The sequence below is a fragment of the Eurosta solidaginis genome, chromosome 1 (assembly GCF_040869045.1).
Source record: "Eurosta solidaginis isolate ZX-2024a chromosome 1, ASM4086904v1, whole genome shotgun sequence".
In the NCBI taxonomy this organism is placed as follows: domain Eukaryota; kingdom Metazoa; phylum Arthropoda; class Insecta; order Diptera; family Tephritidae; genus Eurosta; species Eurosta solidaginis.
The window spans coordinates 327577518-327604645 of record NC_090319.1 but is presented as its reverse complement, the minus strand read 5'-3'; the positions used below and the strand labels follow the sequence as shown (position 1 = coordinate 327604645).

Sequence of the window (27128 nt, the reverse complement as noted above, 5' to 3'; positions counted from 1 at the left end):
GCACACACGACATTACTCGCCTATATGCGTAAAAGATGAAAGCGCGTATGAGAAATAGAGATATGAGAGAAATAAATAAGTAACTAATCAAGAGGCTGTTCGCGAGAAGTCTAGACCAGTGGTCGGCGCGTCATAGTTCAATAGAGCCAGATTTTCTTCACACATATTTTTACTCTCCATCGTTCTGTCGTAAGTGGGATAGCAATATTATGATAGGGAAACGCAGCTGATAAGGTGTCCTTTCCATAATTAGCTCATCGTCCAAACATATTTAGATATTGGACTCTTTCCATTTGAATATTTTAACAAAACTTTTAGCTTTTTCATTCTGAGCTCACTTTTTTCAGAGCTCCGTTAAGCCGCATTGTCAAACCAAGTTTCATGGGAATTTACCCTTCAAAGCGATAATGAATAAAGGACACCCAAGTTCCTTATTTAAAACTATTTATAAATCAAAAATCTAATTTTCCAAAAATTTCGATAAATTACTTTTTAATAAATACACCATCTGCACGTGCAGTTTTAACTTTAATTTTCTGCTATGATGCTTATGCTCTCACTTTCACTAATGAACTTAGATTTTAATATTTGTCGACCACCCTGTAAGAAATAGGAAAACGAGGCAACTTAGAATATATACGCAGCGCAGTCTGGGAAATATTTAATTAGTTTGATTTTAACAGGGAAGTGCGTGGATATTTTGTGAACTTTTACTATCAGAACAGTTGAGTGTATTTATTCGCCAGTTCAGTGACTCTGACAATAGCATAAAGTAAGGAGTAATCGAGAATTCCTCTAATAAGATTTGTTACGATATGAACAGTCCCTGCACTTCGCAAGAAAAAGCGGATCCCCATAGCACGTTTTTTAAATAATATATAAGTTGAAATTACTTTTGTACTTTCTTTTTCAACCACCAGATTTTCATAATCTCCCGTTTTAGAAACATACCCAAAAAAATAAGACGAAACTATTATATGTTATGTAATTAAAACTCTATATTATGGCTTAGTTTCTGCATTGTAATTATTTATTGTAAGCCATGTTTGAATTGAAATGCAGAACTTTCCTATTGTCTAACAATTGTAAATATCATTACTATTAAAATCTTCATTTATTTGGGTCTAAAATGTTTAGTGTTGAATAATGTGCTTCAGGGCGCAACTGCTGCTCATTTATTAAATTTTTGTTTTGCTTATTTTAGATTTAGTCTTTACATGGTTATTTTTTGTTTTGTATGTATTTTTGTATGTATAAATAAAGAATTTGTTTTTTCTCGAAATACTTAGTATTCACATAGAAAATCATTTGGACTATTACACTACAAATCAATCGTCATATATGTATGAAAGTATTTGTCTAATATTTCTCTATAAGAACTTATTAAGTACCTAAGTAGTTTTTGTTTTTAATTCGATTTTTTTGGCTTCTTAACTTAATTTCAGTAATGAATGTTTCAAACGCTCCATGAGCTGCTTTTTTTTAGTCAAACCATTTCATTTTAAAAGCGTAGTTTTAGATTTGTATTTACTATACTATTTTTCTCTATCCTTTGAACCTTATTTATCTGCAGTAGAAAGCGAACATCGCTCAGTTTTTAAGACTTAAATAATAAATACACAGAAACATATATATATTTTTTTAATATTTTAATGGTTTTATTAAATTTTTTTTCTTCATTTTATATATAAATAATAATCGGTTTTCGAATTTTTTTTATTGTTTATTACACATATTTTCTTTTACATATATCTTGATTTATATATGCATATTAAAAACATAATAATTTTATTTGTCTTTGCTACAATTTTTTTATCTAAGATTTACTTTATTTCATTTGGGCTTTTCTTTATTTAAAGTAGTTTTTTTTTATTTCTTTCAACATATAATTTAAGCTTACATAATAAAGTGTATATAAGAGACTAATTTTGCTTACTTACTTAAATTTTTTTTAAATAACACCATTTTATTCAGAATACCCATGTTTTTTGTTTAGACTTTTTTGTATTGATATGCATTATAAGCTTATACTTATATAGTTAGTTAAATATATATGTATATGTTATTATCTTACTCGCTTATTTAGCAAATAATTAGTGTATATATATGAATATATGTGTATGCTACAGAGCAAACCATATGTATGTATGTGTATGTACCTTTTTTTATTTGTTTATATATATTTCTTCGTAGGTATTTACACTTGGTCACTCTTTACTTTTGTTGTTATATAGCACTACTATAAGAACTACTATTACCCTTGGGCAGTTCATAAGAGTGTCGAATTTACTGTAACGTCATAAGTTGTATATTGTTTTCGTGCTTTTCAACCCGAAAGATTTCTTTAAAACATACATATAAGAAGATTAAAAGAAATTGAGGATCCCATGTTTTAATTTTACACAAAAAAGCTGTCTCATTTGCTGGTTTGTGTCTTAATAATAGCTTCATTTTCTTGTGTCGTATGTCTTATAACTATGGCAATTAGTTTTTTCCCACGAAGACAGATCCTTTTATGGTCTCAAACGACTCTTAGTCTCTCGTCGTTGTTATAAAAGGTTTTAACAAAAAACTAATTTGAAAGCTTCCAAAGAAGTATTCATTTTAAAACATTTGTCCGTTTCTCATCCGTTGTAGTTGAACAAGAAAGCGACAGTTCAAAAAACTGGGTAAGTTAAGGGTCCAAAGATTGAAGAGTTTGAGCGAATTATTACAGATGAAATTAATATATTTTACGGTAATACTTTGTACAAACACATACCAAATTGGCAATTTATACCATTTGGCAAATTTATAACGCAATTTATCATATAATAAATTGTAATAATAAATTGCCAATTAAAAAAAAATTGCGTAATAAATTGTTTTTATTTATCATAACAATAATAATGATAAAAAATTATTGTTAGGCCTTGAGCTCGATTCGAACCCGCGATCGGTAATAAATTGTTTAAAACTGCAAATGTAACCTTGTAAAGTTTGTTTATTGAGTAGATTTAAACGTCAGTTAGGTATGGCTCAACTAAATGGTTGGCTCATCTCAGCAGCTGGTTTTATTTTTATCATTTCGCTGGAGTAGGGATTGTCAAAAGAAGATATCAAACTCAAAATGCAACCAAAACATTGAACACATTTTCTTACAACACACAAACATTTCAAAGTTGTATGCTTTCATTCCATTCCATTTGCCTAATAACAACACGCACATTTTGACAGTCTGAACAAAGGTATGTTGTTGCTGTAGAGACGAAGCAACCAGCTATCAAATTACTATTGTGTAAGCCAAATTGAATTGTATGAACACCACTCAATTTAAACCGAAATTGCCTCAATTTTTTTTCTGTTTGAACATAGTATTACGGTACAAGATATAATTGAGGATATTCAAGTTTCCTGCTATAGATTTTCATTGTGTTATGTAACAGTATATCTCAAGCGATCGTCAAAATGTTTGTTTTGTTCCACGCTCCTTTGACTCGAAGAAAATAACGTTATGCATATAGGAAATTTAAATTATTATTGCACATATTTGACTTGAGTAAAAGTTGTGGAAGTTGTTTGACTTTCAGTTAAATAAAATGAGCAGGAGCGGCCTGACTTGAATAGAATCTATATATATCTCAAATCAAAGTTTTAAATTTTGAAAAGTGGTAGTCCCGGAAACTATTAAAAGGATTGGGTTACGAATTTCCTTAAGAAAATTCTTACATTTACCTCTAAAAGTATAGCAACTTAAAATAAGAACAAGCCTACCCATTTTTGACATATTTGATAATTAAATTGTATAGTTTTTACACTACACACTATCCTTGCATTTTGGCGAGACTAACAATGTTAATTATTTTAGTCCATTCGCGATATGTGTTCTAACTTTAGATATAAACTGTGAAAGAACAGAGAAATGATTAGAGGCCTTTTCGGTTTTGATTTCAAGTAATCTTCCAAAAATATGTACGGCAGCGTCAATCAAACACTATGGGCGAATTAAACAAAAATGGATTTTTCTGGCGCAAGTTTATCAAATTTTACTTGCTCCAAACTATAACCATCAAAATATTTCTTACAGTGCAACTCAAAATTAGCGGAACTCAATATTAGAACAACACTCACGCTTTCTCGCAAACGACTAAACCAGAGTTGTCTTCGAGAGCTTCGTAGAGCATTGGAAAACTATTCAGCCTTCTCCTACAAGTCATGTGAGCCCAGCGACTGAGATTCAGCAAATGTAGCAGATAACAAATTTTCGCTCGTACTTCAAGCAATATAGTGTCAAGTTATTTCAGGCCAGGCTGTTACAATAAAAGTAATTTAAAAGGCAGTTCTATTAAAGGATTTGTAAGCGCTGAGGTGACTTGACATACACGACATGCTGACATCAAAGGCAGCTCAGAGAGCGATTTCGTGGGCTTCATGATAAAAAGCGAGCGTTTACTCAGACTCGAGTTACTGATTGAAAGGTGTGTATTTTAATCGTATAATAAAAGCCACCATTTACTCAGAATATAAAGTCTGAGCGAATGCTCGCTTTTTATGCATAAGGCCCATTGTTATAAAAAGAAAATAGCAACAGTAGTTCCTTAGTACATGAAATATCTTCAAAGGCAAAAAGTGCACAGTATATTGGATAGTTGGGCAATTCATAGCAGTGTCGTATTCATGTAAAATTTTAAGATTTGATTTCCTTGGTCTCCAATATAAAATTTGATTAAAGCATAGCACATACGGCGAATAGGAGACCTTATGAATTGCCTAAGTGTATACATGTACTAGCACTATATATGTATACCTAAATATATACTTATGTATTTAGTTGAATTTATTAACTTTTAACGAATATATTGTTTTGTGTGCCTCTGACTCTATTTAAGCTGCGTGCATGTATGTGTGTGAGTGTTAGTGTATGTGTGTGGCTTTGCATAGGCATTTTGCGATACAGATATACCATTTATTATTTTTTGTATATATACTAATTCATTGACATTGCAAATGCTTAACTTATTATGCTTCAACTTATCTATGATTTTATTTTTTATTTATTTATTACCCCAGAATTTTAAATTTATTATTGTTTTCGTTTTTAATTGTTTACGTAGACGTAAATAATATTAGTTTTTGTAAGGACCAATCTTATAAAATGTTGAGTACAAATTGATAGCAATAATATCAATTTGTTTTCATAATTTTACTTTTTATTTGAATATAATATTTAGTAATAATAGTCGTAATAATAATATACTGATATGTTTTGTGTTTTCACTTATTAATTAAATATTTATTTTAGTATGTATGTATATATATAGTATATATGTGTATATAAGTATTTGTCTCAAATTTTTCTTTTCAGCTTATTTTTTGTCTATATAAAAATGTTTGCTTAGCAAATTTATTTAAACTTTTTTATTTTGGTTTATGCATAATGTCCTTTTTTAACTATAAATGTAATGTAGTGTGTGTATGCATGTCGTTTTTTATTTTATTCAATGTAATTATGTATTGTTGTTTAGCAATTTCTTACTGCTAAATTTTCTATTTTTATGAAATTTCAATTTACATTTTGTTAATTATATCAATTTTTGTACAACTAACCACAGACAATACATACACACTTATTCAATATTTGCATGTAGCTATATGGAAATTATAATTTTTTGTTTTTCACATACATTATTAATGCGAGTTTATATGTATTTTGTATTAGACCGTAACAAATAAAACAATTTTTTTACATCCCCTAATGAAGAGTTTTTGCAAAGAAATGGTTCGCCGATTTCAAGTTGTTTAGTAGTCACAAAATGTTTATACCGCAGCTATAATATTTTAAGGTTACCTTAAGAATGATGAGCGAAAATTATTTTTTTCGATACTACCTTGTAAAGATATTTCACATTGGTTAGCGCATGTTGAACTTTTTTTTTATTTGATACAGTCTAATATACACATTTGAACGAACATTGTCATATGTATATATATTTTTTGTTTTTTGTACAAATTTGCAAACTCACTACTTAATACATTTCATCTATGTAACTCTACAAAAAACTCAATTTAATCTGTCAGCCATAAGAATAGGTTACTAAATTTTCCATATTTTTATTATAATAATAATATTTTTTTCTTTTTCTTTTAAGGTCTACAGCACAGCTAAATGAAAAGCTATTTGGAGTGAAGGCTACAGAGGTTTATTTGCACAACCAAAATATAATTTTACAAAGAATATTTTAATATAGCAAAGGAAGGGCAAATGTTTTTTCTTATGATAAATTAAATGTGCTATTTTTAAAAAAACACTTTTTTAAAAACACTTTTTGTAACATTTTTCAATAACACTTTTTTAAAAACACTTTTTGTAACATTTTTCAATATTTTTGCTACTCTTTCTACTAAAAATTGCATCGTATAAGGGGCCAAAACTTAGTATGGAATTATTTGTTTAAATAAAAGGGGCGGAAAACTATTTTTTAAATATTTTATTTTATTTGGATGTGTTCATTTTATTTTGCATTATTTTATTGGACCGATTTTATTATTTTAATTTTTATTTTATCTTCTTTTATTTTATATTATTTTATTTTTGAAGTTCATTTTATTTAAATTTATGTTATTTTAATTTAATTCGTTTTATTTTATCTTATTTTATTTCATATTACTTTGTTTAACTTTTTATTTGATTTTAGTTATATTCATTTTATTTTTATTTAGTTTTGTTATTTGGACTGGGTGCGAGTTCGCCTAAATTTTAGGTACCTAAACTAATATTCCACTGGAACTTTTGAGCACTGCAATAATTTAGGAAAAAGCTGTCAAAACTGTGCGAGTTGATTTGAAAACCTAAATTGTTTATTTCTGCTAAGCAAATAACAATACGGGAAATTTGGTATTCAATATTTTTGTTTTTGGAATTTGACATTTGAATTTAGGTTGAAAAGTATGCTCATAAAAATTCTAAATTTTTATTTCGCACTCCCTTACCTACAGTTTCCAGTCATTCATGTTTTTTCTCTATTTAGGTAGAAATTTATTTCAACTCGCACACAGCCTTAATTTAATTTATTTTGTTTTGTTTAATTTCATTTTGTACTCTTATTTGTTTTCTTCGATTAATTTGTTTTATTTTACTTTCTTTAATTTTTTATCATTTTCTTTTATCCCTTTTTATTTTGTTTTAATTTATTTTAATTATTTTATTTTGTTTTATTTAATTTTTAAATTTTATTTTAAGTTGTTTTAATTATTTTATTTAGTTTTTTTATGTAATTGTTTATTTTATTTATTTTTTTTTTATTTAATTTTATTTAAATTTTTTTTATTTTATTTTATTTAACATTATTTAATTTTAATTTAATTTAATTTTTTCCTGTACTCATTTTATTTTATGTTATTTTGATTTATTTTACTTTATTCCATTTTATTTTATATTTTATTTGTTTTATTCTATTCTATTTTATTTCATTTCATTTTATTTAATTTAATTTTATTTTATTTTATTTTATTGTATTTTATGTTATTTTATGTTGTTCTGGTTTATTTTACTTTATTCCATTTTATTTTATATTTTATTTGTTTTATTCTATTCTATTTTATTTTATTTCATTTCATTTTATTTAATTTAATTTTATTTTATTTTATTGTATTTTATGTTATTTTATGTTGTTCTGGTTTATTTTACTTTATTCTATTTTTTTTTCTTTTCAGTATAGCTTCAAATCAAGTAATATGCGACTGAGATTTAATAATACAAATAATAAAAGCTTAAAGGGATTTTAAAACCCTGGCTGACAAGTAGGCCAGCAATATCTGAAAAAAAAATCAAGTGTTTAGCCAATTGGCCAAACCGCCAACTAGATTTTAGTCTCTAAACTTGTATTAAATCGGTCTACCTATTTCTTAGATGGTTTGTGTCTAAATTCGATGAGAGGAATTACGTATATGCACATGCTTACCATTCTTGTTCCCGTTAGGAACTGGCATAAATATTTGTGGATTGAATGCTGGGCACGTTTTTATGAAAGCCTGGTAAATTTCTTGGATTTGTTCATTCCGTGCTATTTATTTTGCTATTTAGTTAGCTAATTTTAAACTTTTATGACTAGGGACGCAACAAAACTAGCAAGATATTGCAGCCTAATTTTAAGATAAAAAAAAATCATGAGGAAGAGAAAGTTTCAACGGGCCAGCGGCATTCGACCAGCTACTCATGATTAACTATCCGAACATTTTACCACTAGGCCATATCACCACTTGCATAAGTGATATCTAAACCCGCAGTTAACCATGTAAGGCACGATTTCTTTGAGACGACTTAAACCCATAATATGTATATATTATATGCACACGATCCCGTTATGGGATGATAAGTGGAATGTGAATATTTTCCATTATTATATGTGGATCGGATGATGCAAACATTTTTATGAAAGCCTGGTAAATTTTGTTGTTTTGTATAAAAAGTAGCCAGAGTGAATATGATGGTTCATGTGAAAGAAGAACAAAAGATTCCTGCCAATCAGGACTCGAACCAGCAACACTTGAGAGCAAGTGCAAGCGTTTAAACATTAGGCTATATCACCACTATGATTAACCGTGTTAAAAGCCGATTAAATCGTCACACACACAATTCTCTCGAGGCTAATTACACCCATACACATGCTTGAAATATTCGATCCCGTTATGCGATAAAATGTGAAATGAATATTATTTCCATAAATAAATATTTAAGGGACGCTGCCTTTTTTCTCTACTGCGCCTTCTTCGCCGTAATTTTTTGCCGCTGTTGCTAGGGTTTGTTTGATTTGATTTCATATTTACAGGGTGTTACATACATAAATCGCATTCCTTGGTATATTTTCATACAATTGAAAATGCATATTGTTTTCGAAACTTTTGATCCATTCATTGTTTTTGAAAAATTTTAGAACTATTTTTTTATCTTGTGTTATTTTAGTATCGTATTTTGTTAATTTTATTTTATTAATTTTATTTTATTAATTTTATTTTATTTATTTAATTTTAATTACTTTATTTTATTTTAATTTATTTTATTTTATTTTATTTAATGTAGTTTAATTTTATTTACTTTATTTTATTTTAATTTATTTTATTTTATTTTATTTTATTTTATTTTATTTTACTTTATTTTATTTTATTTTATTTTATTTATTGTCGTTTAATTTTATTTTATTTAAATTTTCTTACTTTATTTTGTATATTTTGATTTTATTTTTTCATTTTATTTGATTTCATTTCATTAAATAAAACTTTTTTTACTTTAAGTTATATTATTTTATTTAATCAAATTTAATTTTAATTTTAATTTGATTTAATATATTTTTAAAATTTTTTTTAATTTTTTTATTTGACATTATAAAATTTTATATAATTTTAAAGTATTGTATTTTATTTTATTGTATGTTAGTTTAATTTAATTACATCTTCAATTGCATTTTGTTCGGTTCATATTTTTCAGTTAAATTTATTGTATTTAAAAATGGAATTTTTTTAAATTTTTTTTATTTAAGCTTCTACTTCTATTTGTTCTTTTTTTTTGCATTTCTAGTTTACTTCGGACATTTTTTTGAATCTTGTTTTCTTTTACCTTAAATTTTTTATTATTTAATTATATTAATTATTTATCTGATTTCTTTTTTGTTTTCTATTGCTTTTTATTTTATCATTAGTTTCTCTTATTTTTTAATTTATATTATTTTTCTTCTTTTTTCATCATTGGTTAATTTTTCTTTTTAAATTTTGCCCCATCGTTTTTGTTTTATTTTATATTTTATATCTTTATATTTTTTTATTTATGTGTAGTTTTTCATATTCGGTAGTTTTACAATTTTGTTTTTGAGAAAAAGTCCATAGTCCATAATTTTTTTTTTTTTTTTTTTTTTTTTTTTTGTGAAGTTTTACTAATCTTGTCCGACACAATTTTTGGCAGAAATAACATATTTCCCGGGCAAACTAAAAATTTAGCACAAGAGCGAACGTTTCCAAATAAATTTCTATTCCAACCATACATGCAATGTAGGTATTTTTTTTTCATAATTTTAATTAAAAACTTGTTATTGTATTATTGAACTCTATTAATTTTTGTATAAAAAAATGAAAATAATTAGCTTCAGCTTTGCATTTGAAAACTTTTTGTTATACATATTTAATTTTTCTTATTTGTAATTTTCCGATAATCTATAATGTAAATTTATTAGTTTTTCGTCTCATTGTAGGTATAAAATCGTTAAAGATTTGCAAATAGTCGTTACTTGCTTCGTCGGCGCTAAAAAAGTTACGTTGTTGTTTTTTCTTTACTGTTAATAAATCTTTCATTTATTGTACAAGCTGTCTAATTTTGTTAAATTTTATTCATTTTTTGTGCTACAAATACTTTCATGCCAATTCGGGGACTATGTCTGTCGCTTGGCTTACAAAAACAAATATTAAGGTTGGTTCGGGTTGCCAAGCTTGAGTTACGTTTGCAATGCACGGATTTGTGCCTTCGCAAATATGCAAAAGTGTAAAATGTGTTTGTGAATGACTGCAGGAGTGTGGTTACACAAAATATTTAAGCATTTATTCCAATAAAATATATTAAAAAAATAAGCACGTTTGCTTTATTAAAAAAATAACCAATTACACGTCAATATGTCCGTACCACCAGAAAAGACGGGTACATGCGCGTATAAGTAACATCTTTTTTTATTATTTGGTATAAAAGAGAGTTAATTGCTAAAGAGTGTCATTACTTAAAAAATTCACAAAAGAAGTACAAACAACAAAACAAATAATTTTATGAAAAAAAAAAATCAAAAATTTGGATGTTTTATTCATTTTGTGCACAGTATTGTTTTCTTTTTGCCTCTTATAATACATTTTTGTTTCTAAACATTTAATATAAGCTCCATTCCCTACAAAATCAAAAATTATAAGCAACCAAGAGGCAAAAATTATTTAAGAAATATTTTCGTATTATGGTATGTATGTAACATATGCTAGTTCATATATTTTTCTATATACACATATACATATGAGTGTATGTATGTATTTAATGTAAATATGTGTGGCAAATGATTTTGTTGGCATATATTTAATTTTTATTTTTTGAACAAATTGCCCCATACATACAAAATTTGTCAACAATTCTTTATTACACACCCTTCTCGTATCTCTTATGCACTTTTATTAAAAATTTGCTACATTTTGCTACAATTCAGCTTGAAAAATGGAAACTTTTTTAATTATTTAAATTTTGTCTAAGCATTTGTGCTCTTTTTGTGTCCTTTTTGAGTTGCTAATATTTATTTGATAGCGTTTGTGTCTCTTTTTGTAATTGAGTCATTTGTTTGACTATTTCTTTTTTTGTTTTTATTTCTTTAATTAATTTTCTTAACTTTTTAACGTTTTGGCTGCGTGAAGTCGCATATTTTGTGTGCTTCTAAATTCAATTTATTTGTTTTAGAAAAATGCACTAATTGATGGCATGCCAAACATAATTGTCAATGTCCATATTAACGCCATGATGTTACTTTGTTGCAGCAGTCGTTGTTGTTGTCGATGTGCAGCATGCACTGTGGAAGCTGAAGATGCACATTGTACTGCAAAAGAGAAATGAAGATTCAAATTAGCCAACATTAGCCTAATGTAAATTACAAATACCTATATGTAATGCTTATGATATATGCCATATGAAAAGAATATAACAAAATCTAAGAAAATAGGCAAGTATGGAAATAAATGGTAATCATTGCTTATAGGATAAGTAAATCAGAAATTTTAGTTAAGCCAACAAAGTTTTCATAAATGTATGTAAAGCTCATCTGGTTTTCGCAGACCAAGCTAATTTAGTATCTTAAATACGGTGTGCCTGAACTCATTTTAAATTAAAGTCTCTCTCGTTGTTAGTTCTTTTTTACAAATCCTGAATCGGTGCTAAAAGCAAAAGACATGTAAAATCTACCGAGCTATAGGTAAATTCAACTGAACAGCAAATAGCTGTTGAATTAGCTTAGCACAAATTATTAATTGAAAATGAACCATTTATCCAGTCAAATAAAAAAATTGCATCATAAATAAGCCATAGCTCTGTTAAATTAATAACGAGAACTTTCAGCCTATAACAACAGTAAATGCTGTTGATATTACAGAGATTCCTATGGCACTACAAAACAATGTAATGAGCGCCGTGCGAGTAAGTTTATTCTTAAAATTTTTGTTCGATGTAGAAATGACCAATGAAATCAGTTCTTTTTACATAAGAATTAGTTAGATTGATTGAAAATCTGTAATGTTTATGGAATAATGTTAACTTTAGTTAGTTTCTCTCTACTAAACTAATTTGTTCTCATGATACGATGAGTTATGACTCAGTTGAATTAATTATTATCGAACGCGTTAGATCACGAACAACAAAACCGATTAGTTTTTTAACTAGCGTAATTTCTCTCGGTGTAAGCAACTTTGTCAGAAATGTATTAAAATAATCTAGATCAAACACAGCCCCACGAAAGAACTAGATTGTTTTAGCGAATTGCACAGATTCATAATAATTACAAGGAGATAAATCAGGCAATCCGCGAAAATAGAAGAAATGTAAATACACTTGTACTCGTATATTATAAATAAATACATATGTTAATGTATACATAAGAGTGGTCCTTAAAAACCTTCAATTGTTAATATCACAACCACAGCTATAACAAATATTTGACCCCAAGTTCAAACAGTTAAGGTATGTCACGTGGAGGTAAAATTTCAGAATTCGCAATGGGAGTTCAAAAAATCAAAAAAAAAAACCTTTACTGTCAACGATGGAGACAAAAATTTAAATGTAATATAGTTGAGCGCAGTGTACACGTTTGAAGCGGTAACCCTAATTCCCTCGTTTAATTTTTAAGAAACTCACCAGAGATCTGCTTTGAGTACTAATAAAATTAGTGCACTTAGTCATGAGCCAAAAAATTGTGTCTAAATGTGTACTTAGTCAAGTACAGAAAAATACTATGAGTGACTAGCACATAAAATAGAAAATACATACTTAGTGGCACGTTCTTTTCGTGTGTAATACACTGAATACCTCGTTATTATAGGTTTTTTCTTTAGCGCTGTATTCAGTTAATTTCGTGTACATCGTTGTGATGCTAGCGTCAGAAGACTGATATGACTATATTCATTTTATTGCACTGTTAGTCTTACTTATTCCAATTAGTGTTTTCGTATAACACAGCTGACTTTCTTGCTCAATAAGATAATTGAGTACTGAACTGATTCGTGGCTTATGAGCGGTTATTCATTTTACGAAGCATGACTATGTAGATATTTCAGTCAGTTTAAAATATAGAGAGAGTGGAAAAACGTTTTTGGTGGCGCCCGAAATAGTACACATGGCAATGTTGAAAAAAAAAATGAATGGCAGGATAACAAAATAAATGACTTTAGCAATGGTACAAGTACGTACATAACAAATAAGGTCATGATATTATTCGGATATACAGGGGCCCAGTTGGCAACCTTACTTATAACCATAGTTTTTTAAAGGTCGAGCCACAATCAACTTTTTCATATAGATGCGTTCAACGCAAACTTATGCATGCCAGTAAAATCAGGCAAGATGTTACATTTGTAAATGTAAGGCAACTTCAGACTTGCCAATTGATATCAACCCTTGCCCATTGACATGTAAAACTTCGCGAAACACTTTTATAAAAATTCTCACTATACAAGAAAAATACTTGATAACATATCTTGTGTCCTATTCATTTGTTAAATTGCAGTTTTTAACTGTAAAAAATGTAAAAAAAGTTCCAACGACTGGCAAAAGTAATTTCAATTGAAAATGTGAAAGCACCCTTAGCCAAGGCAAATGTCGAATTCTTCTTCTTAAACTTTGCTTGCAACAAAATTTGGAAGTGGACTACATTTTCATGTCAGATGGCACTAGTGTCGCTCGATCTGCCGTTCTCCATAAAAAAAGTGCAATATACTCATCATGCATAAGATTACGTTAAACGCATCTATATGAAGAACTGCTTTGTGACGGGGCTTTAAGTCATGAACGCATTCTAAAGTCCCGAACATATTTTTTTCTTATGTGACGGGGCTTTAAGTCATGAACGCATTCTAAAGTCCCGAACACAGTCGACTTTTGCGTCGTTTTGGCGCTGGCGTCACTTTGAAAGAACCCACGTTGAAAGTTTTTCTGCCACCATGAACGCAAAAGGAAAACTCTAATTTTGATTTTTCATTATTCAAAAAATTAAATAACAATTGAAGAGCTGCAATGAAATGAATTAAAAACGCCTGCATAACATTTTTTTTTTTTTTTGAATTTATTTTGCGTTACTTTGACGTGGCCGCTGTGTCGCCTGTGGATTAGGAATTTAGCAACTAAAACATGTGTTTTCAGCTGTTGACGCAACGTAAGCGCCAAAGCGACTCAAAAGTCGAAGGCGTTTGGACCTTAAATGTCGGCAAATTGGGTTGATCGTGAACAATAGTAACAGAGTTATTTGAAAGCACCGCGTGGGGACAGAATAAGAACTAGTAACGCGAAAATTCCGCGCGAAAATCAAAAGTATACTTTCTATGAAGAGATATTTTTAAAGAAAAAATTGGCGAACTCGGAGCTTGGGTTCAGTGGAAACGTAGTGTAATTTTATGTTAAAACCGAATAATTATTTAATAAATGTTTTTGTTATCATGTTTTTGGACAAGCTTAAACAAATTTAAGAAAACTATTTGTGTTTCGTAATACTCAAACGTTTTTTGGCTCTCCTGGTTAGTTAACGTTTTGTAGCATAAAACGTTATTCGTGATAACCATTGTAGATAATACAAGTGTGATAACTTCGGCATAGACGTCAAAATTATAGCTCCGACACATAAGCAGTTTTTCATATAGATGAGTTTAACACAAGCTTATGAATTATGAGTATTTTTATGAAGAACGGTAGAATGAGCGACACTGGCGCCATCTGATATTGAAAAGTAGCCATCTCCCAAATTTTGTTCCAAGCAAACCATAAGAAGAAGAATTTGACATTTGCTTTGGTTAAGGGTGTTGGCACACTTTGCAAGTGAAATTATTTTTCCCACAGGTTGTTAAATTTTCTAACATTTTTCGCAATTAAAAGCTGCAATATAACAATCTATTACGACACAAAATATGTTAGCAAGTATTTTTGTTTTAGGGAGAATGTTTATAACAGTGCTTCGCGCAATTTTGTGTGTGAATGAGCAAGGCGTAATAAACTTCAATTGCCAAGTCTGAAGTTCCTTCATATGTATTTACAAACGCAACATCTTGGTTGATTGTGGCGATGTTATTGGAATGCAAAAGCTTGTGTTAAACGCATCTATATGAAAAATGTCATTGTGCCAGGGCCTTTACAAACAAAACCGTTCACCTGATTTTTAAAGTGACTAGTGGTTTCATCCTGCATCTCTGTCTATCACCCGCATCACGGCCGTATGCGCCGCCATATTAAACATCCTATAAAAACGCGAAAAAGTAGCCATCTTAAATGACAATTGTTTGGCCACAATGGTGATTACCATAACACGTTAGGTACGCTAATCACATTGTTTTGAAATTATTTTAAATTTTTGAGTTTTAAGTTAATATTTTCCACAGGTTCGAATTGGAGCACAAGGCCAGAACAATACTTTTTTTTTAATTAAATATTAGAATTACTTACTATATTTATCTTATTATAATTACTTTTTTTATATTTAGGGAGCACAAGGCCAAGTATTTTTTTCTACCAAGAGATTGGCTACTTCTTCTGCTAAATTCATGTTTATATTCTCCCCTAACAACGACAACAATCTACAGATGAAATGAATGTTAGGTTATTGTTATATTTTCAATTTTCATAATATTTTAAAATCACTATAGATTTAAATTAACTATGAAATATAGTTTAATTTCCAAAATTTAAAGATCGTTACAACAAATATTCTCAATGGGATTGTCCCAGGACAACAGAAATCATTATTGCAAATGATAATATTAAAATAAACAAGTAAGGAAGGTCAAGTTCGGGTGTAACCGAAAATTACATACTCAGTTGAGAGCTATGGTGACAACATAAGGGAAAATAACCATGTAGGAAAATGAACCGAGGGAAACCCTGGAATGTGTTTGTATGACATGTGTATCAAATGAAAGGCATTAAAGAGTATTTTATGAGGGAGTGGGCCATAGTTCTATAGGTGGACGCCATTTAGGGATGTAGCCATAAAGGTGGATCAGGGTTGACTCTAGAATGCGTTTGTACGATATGGGTATCAAATGAAAGGTGTTAATGAGTATTTTAAAAGGGAGTAATCCTTAGTTCCATAGGTGGATGCCGTTTCGAGATATCGCCACAAAGGTGGACCAGGGGCGACCCTAGAATTTGTTTGTACAATATGGGCATCAAACGAATGGTGTTAATGAGTATTTTAAAAGGGAGTGGGCCTTAGTTCTATAGGTGGATGCCGTTTCGAAATATCGCCATACAGGTGGACCAGGGGTGACTCTAGAATGTGTTTGTACGATATGGGTATCAAATTAAAGGTATTAATGAGGGTTTTAAAAGGGAGTGGTGGTTGTTGTATAGGTGGTCGCATTTTCGAGATATCGCCATAAAGGTGGACCAGGGGTGACCCTAGAATTTGTTTGTACAATATGGGTATCAAACGAATGGTGTTAATGAGAGTTTTAAAAGGGAGTGGTGTGAAGGCGTTTTCCAGATATCGACCAAAATGTGGACCAGGGTGACCCAGAACATCATCTGTTGGATACCGCTAATTTATTTATATATGTAATGCCTGCCAAGATTTTAAGGGTTTTTTATTTCGTCCTGCAGAACTTTTTCATTTTCTTCTACTTAATATGGTAGGTGTCACAACCATTTTATAAAGTTTTTTCTAAAGTTATATTTCGCGTCAATAAAACAATCCAATTACCTTACCATGTTTCATCCCTTTTTTCGTATTTGGTATAGAATTATGGCATTTTTTTAATTTTTCGTAATTTTCGATATCGAAAAAGTGGGCGTGGTCATAGTCGGATTTCGTTAATTTTTCATACCAAGATAAAGTGAGTTCAAGTAAGCACGTGAACTAAGTTCATTAAAGATATGTCGATTTTTGCTCAAGTTATCGTGTTAACGGCCATGCGGAAGGACAGACGGACGACTGTGTATAAAAACTGGGCGTGGCATCAACCGATTACGTTAGCGTCATAAAATCTATGCCCCTACCAAATTTCAAAAGGATTGGTTAATTTTTGTTCGACTTATGGCGTTAAAAGTATCCTAGACAAATTAAATGAAAAAGGGCGGAGCCACGCCCATTTTGAAATTTTCTTTTATTTTTGTATTTAGTTACACCATATCATTATTGGAGTTGAATGTTGACATAATTTACTTATATACTGTAAAGATATTAAATTTTTTGTTAAAATTTTACTTTAAAAAAAATTTTTTTTTTTAAGTGGGCGTGGTCCTTCTCCGATTTTGCTAATTGTTATTAAGTACATATAGTAATAGGAGTAACGTTCCTTCCAAATTTCATCATGATATCTTCAACGACTGCCAAATTACAGCTTGCAAAAATTTTAAATTACCTTCTTTTAAAAGTGGGCGGTGCCACGCCCATTGTCCAAAATTTTACTAATTTTCTATTCTGCGTCATAAGTTCAACTCATCTACCAAGTTTCGTCGCTTTAGCTGTCTTCTGTAATGAATTATCGCACTTTTTCGGTTTTTCGAAATTTTCGATATCGAAAAAGTGGGCGTGGTTATAGTCCGATATCGTTCATTTTAAATAGCGATCTGAGATGAGTACTCAGGAACCTACATACCAAATTTCATCAAGATACCTCAAAATTTACTCAAGTTATCGTGTTAACGGACGGACGGACGGACGGACGGACGGACATGGCTCAATCAAATTTTTTTTCGATCCTGATTATTTTGATATATGGAAGTCTATATCTATCTCGATTCCTTTATATATGTACGACCAACCGTTATCCAATCAAACTTAATATACTCTGTGAGCTCTGCTCAACTGAGTATAAAAACTGCAGTAATTATATAGATATATATATAGCATAAATGCTTAAGCCAACTGGACGAAATAAATTTGATTCCAGATAGCGGCTAGGCTAGCAAAATAAAGAGAACAAAATAAGCACTTAAACGAGTAATCATGTAAACACAGCATGCAACAACTTAGTAAACACAAATAAACGATAAGAAACTTTTAAATGAAAAAAATTCTATAAAAGCTATGCGTATTTTGTGAATTACATATGAAATGGCTGGATTTTGTTTGGCTTTTCGTATTTGTTACTTACCAAAATTGTTTCCAACAAGAAAAGCCAATAGAAAACTAAAAAAACTCAAATTTTTTGTTTACTTTGTACTCTCAACCAGGCAATTACTTTTAAATTCTTTTTTTTTTTTTTTTAAAGCACAAACAATTAATTTTGCAAACAAGTATGTATTTGAACAATATTTTACACTTAAATTTCGCAAAACACGCAAAATACACATCCTTCAATAGCGTTACCACCGTAATTCAAATAAATATTTTTAAGAAGTTGTTGTTGTATATACATGATTATTAAAAATAAATAAAAGTAAGAGAATGTTGGATGTGATTTTGAAAATCTAAAACCAGAAAAAACGTAACACTGAGAAAAAATATAAGCAAAAAACTATTCATTTCTATCTAAATGCTTGTGTTAAAGCTCAGATGAAGAGTAGAGTTGAGTAACACCATTGAATTTGGCCTTTCCGCCATTAATTCAAAAATGGAGTGGACAGGTCCACTTAGCTAAGGTTTCGGTGAATATATATCTATTCCGTATTTTACCGTTTCTAATGAAGTTGAAGAATGGCCACCGTGGCGGTGTGATGGTAGCGTGCTCCGCCTATCAAACCGTATGCCCTGGGTTCGCACCCCGGGCAAAGCAACATAAAAATTTTAGAAATAAAGTTTTTCAATTAGAAGAAAATTTTTCTAAGCGGGATCGCCCCTCGGCAGTGTTTGGCAAACAGTCCGAGTGTATATCTGCCATGAAAAGCTCTCAGTGAAAACTCATTTGCTCGCAGATGCCGTTCGGAGTCGGCATAAAACAAGTAGGTCCCGTCCCGCCAATTGGTAGAAAAAATTAAGAAGGAGCACGACGCAAATTGGACGAGAAGCTCGGTCTAAAATCTCTTCGGTGGTTATCGCGCCTTAGCGTGCTCCGCCTATCACATCGTATGCCCTGGGTTCGCACCCCGGGCAAGGCAACATCAAAATTTTAGAAATAAGGTTTTTCAATTAGAAGAAAATTTTTCTAAGCGGGGTCGCCCCTCGGCAGTGTTTGGCAAGCGCTCTGGGTGTATTTCTGCCATGAAAGGCTCTCAGTGAAAACTCATCTGCCTCGCATATGCCGTTCGGGGTCGGCATAAAACATGTAGGTCCCGTCCGGCCAATTTGTAGGAAAAATCAAGAGGAGCACGACGCAAATTGGAAGAAAAGCTCGGCCTTAGATCTCTTCGGAGGTTATCGCGCCTTACATTTATTTTTATTTATTTATTCGACAGTTCAGAGATTCGAACGATAACAGAAGCTGCAAAGAAATCAAGAATTTCCCAAAATTATATATTTATATATAGATTAAAAAATAGATCGGTAAACATCTGAACTATGTATATATAACGAATATGTAGCGTATATATGAAATTTGAAGCTTCTAGCAGTTAAAACGTGGCAGAAATTACGAAAAGTTTCTTATCTAAAGAATCGTTTGTATTGTTCGAAATTCGAGAATCTTACCAGAGGTCGAGTCTCGATTTTCAAAAAATTAAGAAATATATTTCCAAAACCCTGTAAAAGTAACAAAATTGGGCTTTTGTCTATGCTTTTTTATATTTTATTTCGAGTGCACTTTGGTAAATACTAAATACGTAGTAATTTATCTACCCAGTTAACGATACTCTAATGCTATTATTCTTAATTTAAACGAAAGGTGAACATGGCTTATTGGAAAGATAAAGCTAATTCCGAGATATACCCTAATGTTCTTGCTATGTAAATTTTGAGCCTTTGGCAAAAATATCATGCAAATGAGTTTCAGTAAAATCCGCACATCAAGGACTGTCAGGGAAAATCAATGAAATAAATGTATAAGAATATAAAAAACCACCAAAATCTGACTTGGCTGAGGTTCGCTGTATACCCCTCTCTCTCTTCCGGTTTCGCTCTATCTCTTTTTCCTATTTTCTTCTCCTTCAAGCTCTAGTTCCCTATTTCTATCTTCTTCCATATATTTTTATCTCGCTATTTTGTTTTCTCGTATCTCTCCCTATAGCTTTCCCTCTTTCTTTACTCTCGCTCTCTCTCTCCTTCTCTAGCTGCTCGCTCCTGCTCCTTTTGTATATTCAGCGACCCTTTCCTATCTTCTTTACATAAGTTGCACCTTAATTCCCATATATTATCTTCTACTCCTTGTCATTATTCCTTGCAGTGATCCTATATTTTTTAAAAGATGATGCTCCGGCCAAGAAAGTGTTTCTATCGGAACCCGCCTATGGAAGCAGAAGTAGAGGGCGGCCCCCACTCCGTTGGAAGGACCAGGTGGAAAACGATTTAAACTCCCTTGGTGTGACCAATTGGCGCCGGTTGGCGGAGCGACTGGCGCGCCTTGTTGGACGGCCATAACCATTTAGACGGTTAAGCGCCAATTAAGTAAGTAAGTAAGATTCTATATTTTTTACCTTCTTTCTATTGTACTCCCCTAAATTTCGCTCTAACACTCGCTACACCTCGCCCTATATTTTACCTCTCTTTTCATTCCTGTACTGTTTTGTTTTTCGTTTCTTCTTCCTCTTGATATTACTGTTTTTTTCTCCCTCCTTTCCTTACTTTTTCTTTCATCCCAGTCTCCTTTTTTGGCATTCGTATTCCCCTCTTTTTCCAATACTTGTTCATTCTGATCTCTGCGGCCCACTTTGAAAGTAAAATATATATGGGTGCTTCATCTTGTTTTAGAATCAAATCAGCTCTACGTAATTCGTACATATTTACATAAACAATGTAAAATGTAAAATGTAAACAAAGTTGTAAAAATGCCAAAGCAAAAATAAAACATTGAAAATGTAGCAATTGCAAATATCTTTAGATTAGAAAACAACCTTTTACTTTGCTTTTGATATCCGATAATCTAACGTAACCGAATGATTTACACGTTATTTTGCAAGTCAAGAAATCTTCCGACAATTAAAGGCATCATCAAAACAAACAATTTTTATGCAAATGCATTTAAGTACTACAGAAACAATAACGAAAATGGTAATGCATTTTATGTCATTGACTTCATAATCTTTAATCAAGTTTAAAACGATCTGCAGTTATTGATGTCATATTCAAAACATGAAATAAACATATTTGCAGCTAAAATCTTAAAATCTTCCAAGTTTTAATTGCGTACAGGAAACAGAAAACATGCAATTCTTAGAATTCTAAAAGGAATATATAAAAAATTTAGTTTTCTAGGTTGTATATTTATATTATATTCATAACATCAACATAATATAACATCACATCAATACATATTGCGCAGTTTATGCATCGCCGCAGAATTTTTAAGATTTTATATAAATGTTTTTGTCGTTGCTGAACCTTTTGTGCTTTTATGGGTTGTTCCGCACTGTACTTCCATTTCACGAATGACGTAATATATATTTGCGATAAGTATTTTAAGTTAAGATTTATTTTTTAAGGTTTTGGACTATTTATTTCCAAGCTGATACTAGAAAAATGTATTCCATCAAGAAAGCTTAGCAGCACTGTATCAACATTGAAACATGCATTAAAAATAGTTTGTCATATCATCATATCGCCCGATGTGGTCATGAGCTAGAAATATTATTTCATCTGATGAAAATATCATTCTTTACTCCATAGATTAAGATCTACAATAAAGTTCAATAACTTTTAACGCCGCGAGCTGTCAAGATTTTTAATTTTTATGAATTTGTCTATGTTATGTGCGCAACTGTCCATTCATTTCATGAATAACGTTTTTCCTACATGCAATAAGTATTTCATGTCGATAATTATATGAAGGTTTTGAAATATATTTTGCACCACTTTTTGAATCTGCTTACAATTTTTAGAGAAATTTAAGTCTATCATTTATGCTTTGCAGCACTGCATCTACAATAAAAACGTGTTTAACATTTTCTTGTCACATCACAACATCACATCGCCTAGCATGATGCTCATGGAATAGAAATACCATATCATCTGATGAAAATATCATCGCTTACTCCTAAGTTTCAGATCTACAGTAGAATTCACTAAATTTAACGATGAAAGCTGTATAGTTTTAAGACTTTTATGAAATTTCTAATTTTTGTGTTAAGTGTTCAACTTGTACATTTATTTCATGGAAGAAGTGCTTTCAACTCACGATACCCAATTCGAAAACTGTTTGAAAGTCTGTAAAAAATGTAGTATAACAAGCAAGGTCTTCGTTATAAAAAATACGTGTTCAGCGTATTTTGTCATAACGTAATATCATGAGTTAAAAATATCATAACATGTGATGAAAATATCTTCGAGAGTACTCTTAAGGATTGAGATCTGCAGTAGAATTAGCTAACTTTGAACGGCTTAAGCTGTCGAGGTTTCGATTTGGATGATTTTTCCTATTTTTTGGGTTAAGTGCGCAACTGACTTTAAACTTGCGACAGATAATGTTGATAATTATTTGAAAGTTTTTGCATGATATACAATTTTTAGAAAAATTTAGTCTTTCAAGTAAAGCTTGGGTTCACTGTATGAATTAAAAAATTGTTTGACATCACATCACGTATAGTAGTGCTCATGAGATAGAAATAACGGCTTATCTGATATAAACATTATTATTTACTCCCAAGGCTTAGATCTTAAAAACATTTATTTAACTCTTAACTACGTCAACTGTCCTACAATAACTACTTATTTAGCATATTTTGTCATATCGAAACATCAAACCACATGGTGCTCATGAGATAGAAATATCATATAATTTTGTGAAAATTTCACCGTGACTACTCGTTAAGATCTGCTGTCAACTTTTTTAAGCGAGTTGCCGATATATATTATTATTATTTTTAAATCTTTTATTTTATATCTACAATAAAGAAACCGTGTTCAAATTTTCGTGTCATATCATCACATCACATCACACATCGTGGTGCTTATGAGATAGAAATAACATATCATCTGAAGAAAAATATAATCGTTTACAGATCTGCTGTAGAATTCACTAGCTTTTTACGATGCAAGCTGTCGAGATTTCTAATTTTATTAAACTTTCTTTTTATTTTGTGTCTTGCGGAATCTATTTTCATATAATGAATGAAGTACTTTCAACTTACGACATTTAATGTCGAGACCTATTTGAACTATATATTTCACAAATAATTGCATCTATTTAAATATTTTAATAAAATATAGCCTAACCAGTAAACTAATAAGCACTGTACCTACTATTAAAAACATGTTTAACATTTTCCTTTCACATCATGACATCACATAACACAATGCCCATGGGATCATCATATCATCTGATGAAAATATCATCGTTCACTCTTTAAATTCCGATATGCAGTAGAACTCATTCAGATTTAACGATGGAAACTGTCGTGATTGAAATTGTTTTTGAATTTTTATGTATTTTCCCATTTTTTGTGTTAAGTGCGTCACTGTATTTTCTTTTAATGAATGAAGTACTTTCAGCATGTGATAATTAAAGTCGAGAACTATTTGAAGGTACTATAATATATTTTGTGCGGAAATTAACTAAGCTTTTCGGTGCTATACCTATAAAAAAAATCCTCTTTAACATTTTCTCGTCAAATCAACACATCACATCGCATCACCATGATATGAGATAAAAATATTATATCATCTGCAGAAAACAGTTTACATAGCGATTTCTTATTTACTTGTGATAACGACAGCGCTACTTTTTAATTTTATTTTTTCACCTCAAAGTAAACAAACAAAATAGCGCGTGTAGAATTATTAGTATCAATTTATTGTTATATATACTACTAATGCTGCATCAGCCATCTGCTGAAGCTAGGGAGCTCGGAGCGGGTGTGCATGCTTGCGTTAACCGGGCTTTGTCACTCGGGAGGTCCGGGTTCTTGCTGCGATCCACCCTAGTATAAGCATATATATATAACTACAATATTTCATGCAATACGCGGAACTAAACCGCCTAAAGACAAAGAGGCAAATTAAAAAGCAAAAAGCACACAGCCTGTATTCGTTATTTACTCTATTAACTAGCATAGTAGAAACGGACGAACCTCTTACAGCGGAGAAATGAAAAATCTAAAGGTGAAGGTCGTAACACGCAACAAAAAAGAACTATGCCGAAGGAAAGGTGTGCATCAAAAGATAAAATATATACATCAGTGGAGGAGATATGTAGGTGTCATTATTCCTCTGAATGTATTCTCAATTCCCTGCCTTACCTTGTATTGAGAGTTACTGCCACTCTCCCATACCCAACCAAAATAATAAACTCACGACTATATTATAGGCTTACAATAACAAACCAATAATCTAGTATTTATTCATGATTTGAAAATTATAATTCATTAACTTTATGTATGTATGTAACTAATGTTCAGCTCATATTTCCAAACAGGTGCTTCTATATATGTTTTTACAAGTAGCTTTAAATAACACTACTTGAGGAAACGACATATTAGCGTTTTCACTATTAAGGCTGGTTGCGAGTTCGTCTAGATTTTAGGTACCTATACTAATATTCCACTTTCCAGCACTGCAATAATTTAGGAAAAAGCTGTCAAAACTCTGCGAGTTGATTTGAAAACCAAATTGTTTATTTCTGCTAAGAAAATATTAACAATACGGGAAATTTTCGTATTTTTGATGCGTTTTCACGCTTAAAAAGAACAGAGGTCAATTAGGGTTCGCGGTAAGTACCTGTCCCAAGATAGCAGTTCAAGAAAATGCAGTGGCTCCGTTTTATAAGGCTTTTTTTCGGACATAGTGGAGCACGTACACAATAACCTTTTCCACAATATCGAATTCAATACTGTGATGTTGGTACGCCTCCAATAACTTCTTTAGGCCAACTAGTGCACTTGGCTGCCAAATATGTTCATATTGCGGTCCATATTTGAGAAGGATCCAATTCTTGTGTCGCCAACATCAGCTTGAACAAAATTGAGCTCACCATCACGTACAATCGATCGGACCTTAATCGCAGCAGGGATCATCGCTCTATGATCTATGATTTACTTAAATTGAATGGACAAGAGCCATTTATTTGCATATATAATATTGAAAAATCAATATTTTTGTTTTTGAAATTTGCAATTTGAATTTAGGTTGAAAAGTATGCTCATACAAATTTCAAACTTTTATTTTGCACTTCCTTGCGCCGACAGTTTTCAGTGATTTAGGTTTTTTCTCTATTTAGGTCCACTCGCACACAGCCTAAATAATTCCTTTAATTTTTTCAGAAAAGACGTTTATAAGTGTTGGAGGCAACGATTATAAATAATTAGATTCTGAATCAATTGGTAAATGCTTACAAAAAAACTCTGTGTATGTTAATGCTAAAACATGCCAAAACTTATATTGGTATGATCAGAGTTTGGACACCAAATTCTGATATATAAAAAAGCCTCTAGGAAACACATCTTTACAAAATTCACCAGCTATAAAATTTTGATCAAATTCAAATAGACAACATTGTATAAATAATATAAATACAGTTTAACGTTTAATCACTGCCGAAAAATTAATTGCTACATTGTTTTATATAATTAATCCAATTGCACTTTTTCCCACCGACAAAACAAACTTTTAAATGAGATATGTGCTAAAACATGCCAAGTGCCCAAAACAGCAATAAAGCAGCATTACTAAAAAAAGTGTTTAAGTGTATATTAGATTTTCTATTTAAATTCTTTCGTTTATTTTTTTCATTTTAGACACCACATTATTGGCAGCGCGCCGAGCCAGACACATTGTCGTCATCGTTGATGTTTGTGGTCAGCCATTTAAGTTAGTCATTAGCAACGATTGAAAGCTGCAAAAAAAAAAATTGCAAGTGTTGTCTTTTTTAATAACAACAGCCAAATGGACAGTTGAAAAACTTACTAACAGCCAGCAAAACGAGAGCCAAAATGCGATAATCAATTTTTTCTACTCAGCTCGCCAAATAATGATAGCCATTGTTTAAATAACGGTTTTTATATAATAAGTGAAGTATAATAATAATATGCAAGCCAGTCCCCGTTAGTGCGTCATTATTGTAACAAAGTATAAAATACATAACAAAGAAGACCCGGTGACCCTTTCCAAGATATCACTTGCCGATATGTTGCCCATACTAAAACTTTTTGCTTGTAATTTTCTTTTTAGTTGCGTATTTTGTCACCTGATTTGTTGTTGCTTATTGGTCGACCTGCAGCGCTTTCTATGGCGACATTGTTTATATTGCCTTAATTAAAGAGATTAAATTTAGATACACGTGTTCGAAATTGTATATCATCACCTCAAATTTATTCATTATTTTTGGCTTGGGTTTTTTTTTAGTTGTTATTGATTTTTTAAATAAAAATCTCACATTATTAAAATTCATAAATAAAAACAAAATTAAGCAATACATACAATAAAAAATATAAGCAAAAGATGTATGAAGTCCTGCTTTTTTGAATTTGGGTTCAATGTCATCCAAAATTATATACCAAAATTATATATCCAAAATTATATACCAAAAACAAAACAAAAAAAAACAGATAGAGACCATTAATGTGAGGCATTCCATGTCACACCATCTACCAAATTTGGCATGTTGTTGTTTTAGCGACAAACCCACTCCCGAAAGGTTGATGGTACTTTGCCGGCACATTCCGGTGACAACCACTTATTCAGATATTTGCCCCACCATCCCAGATTTGGTATCACCGATTTCGTTGAAATCTTGATATTTTTTTTTCAACCGGTAGACAGGAATTTATGCAAATTTCAGATTATTTTTTTTAAATAATCAGAAAAATAATTGTTCCACTGGGCTAATTCCTCTTTAAATGTACTATTTTTGGGAAAATTTCTAAAAAA

General features: G+C 30.7%; 1 protein-coding gene across 12 annotated transcripts in view; it reads right to left on the bottom strand.

Annotated features, from left to right (window-relative positions):
- Nucleotides 1-1132: 1132 nt before the first annotated feature.
- The window catches only part of Ace (Acetylcholine esterase), a 374783-nt gene continuing 348787 nt past the window's right edge, over nucleotides 1133-27128 (bottom strand). For all 12 annotated transcript variants that reach the window (XM_067762076.1, XM_067762071.1, XM_067762074.1 and 9 more), the window contains exon 12: nucleotides 1133-11585. In XM_067762076.1, the coding sequence (XP_067618177.1) occupies nucleotides 11446-11585 (140 nt within the window). In that variant the 3' untranslated portion in view covers nucleotides 1133-11445. The remainder of the gene's footprint in view (nucleotides 11586-27128) is intronic.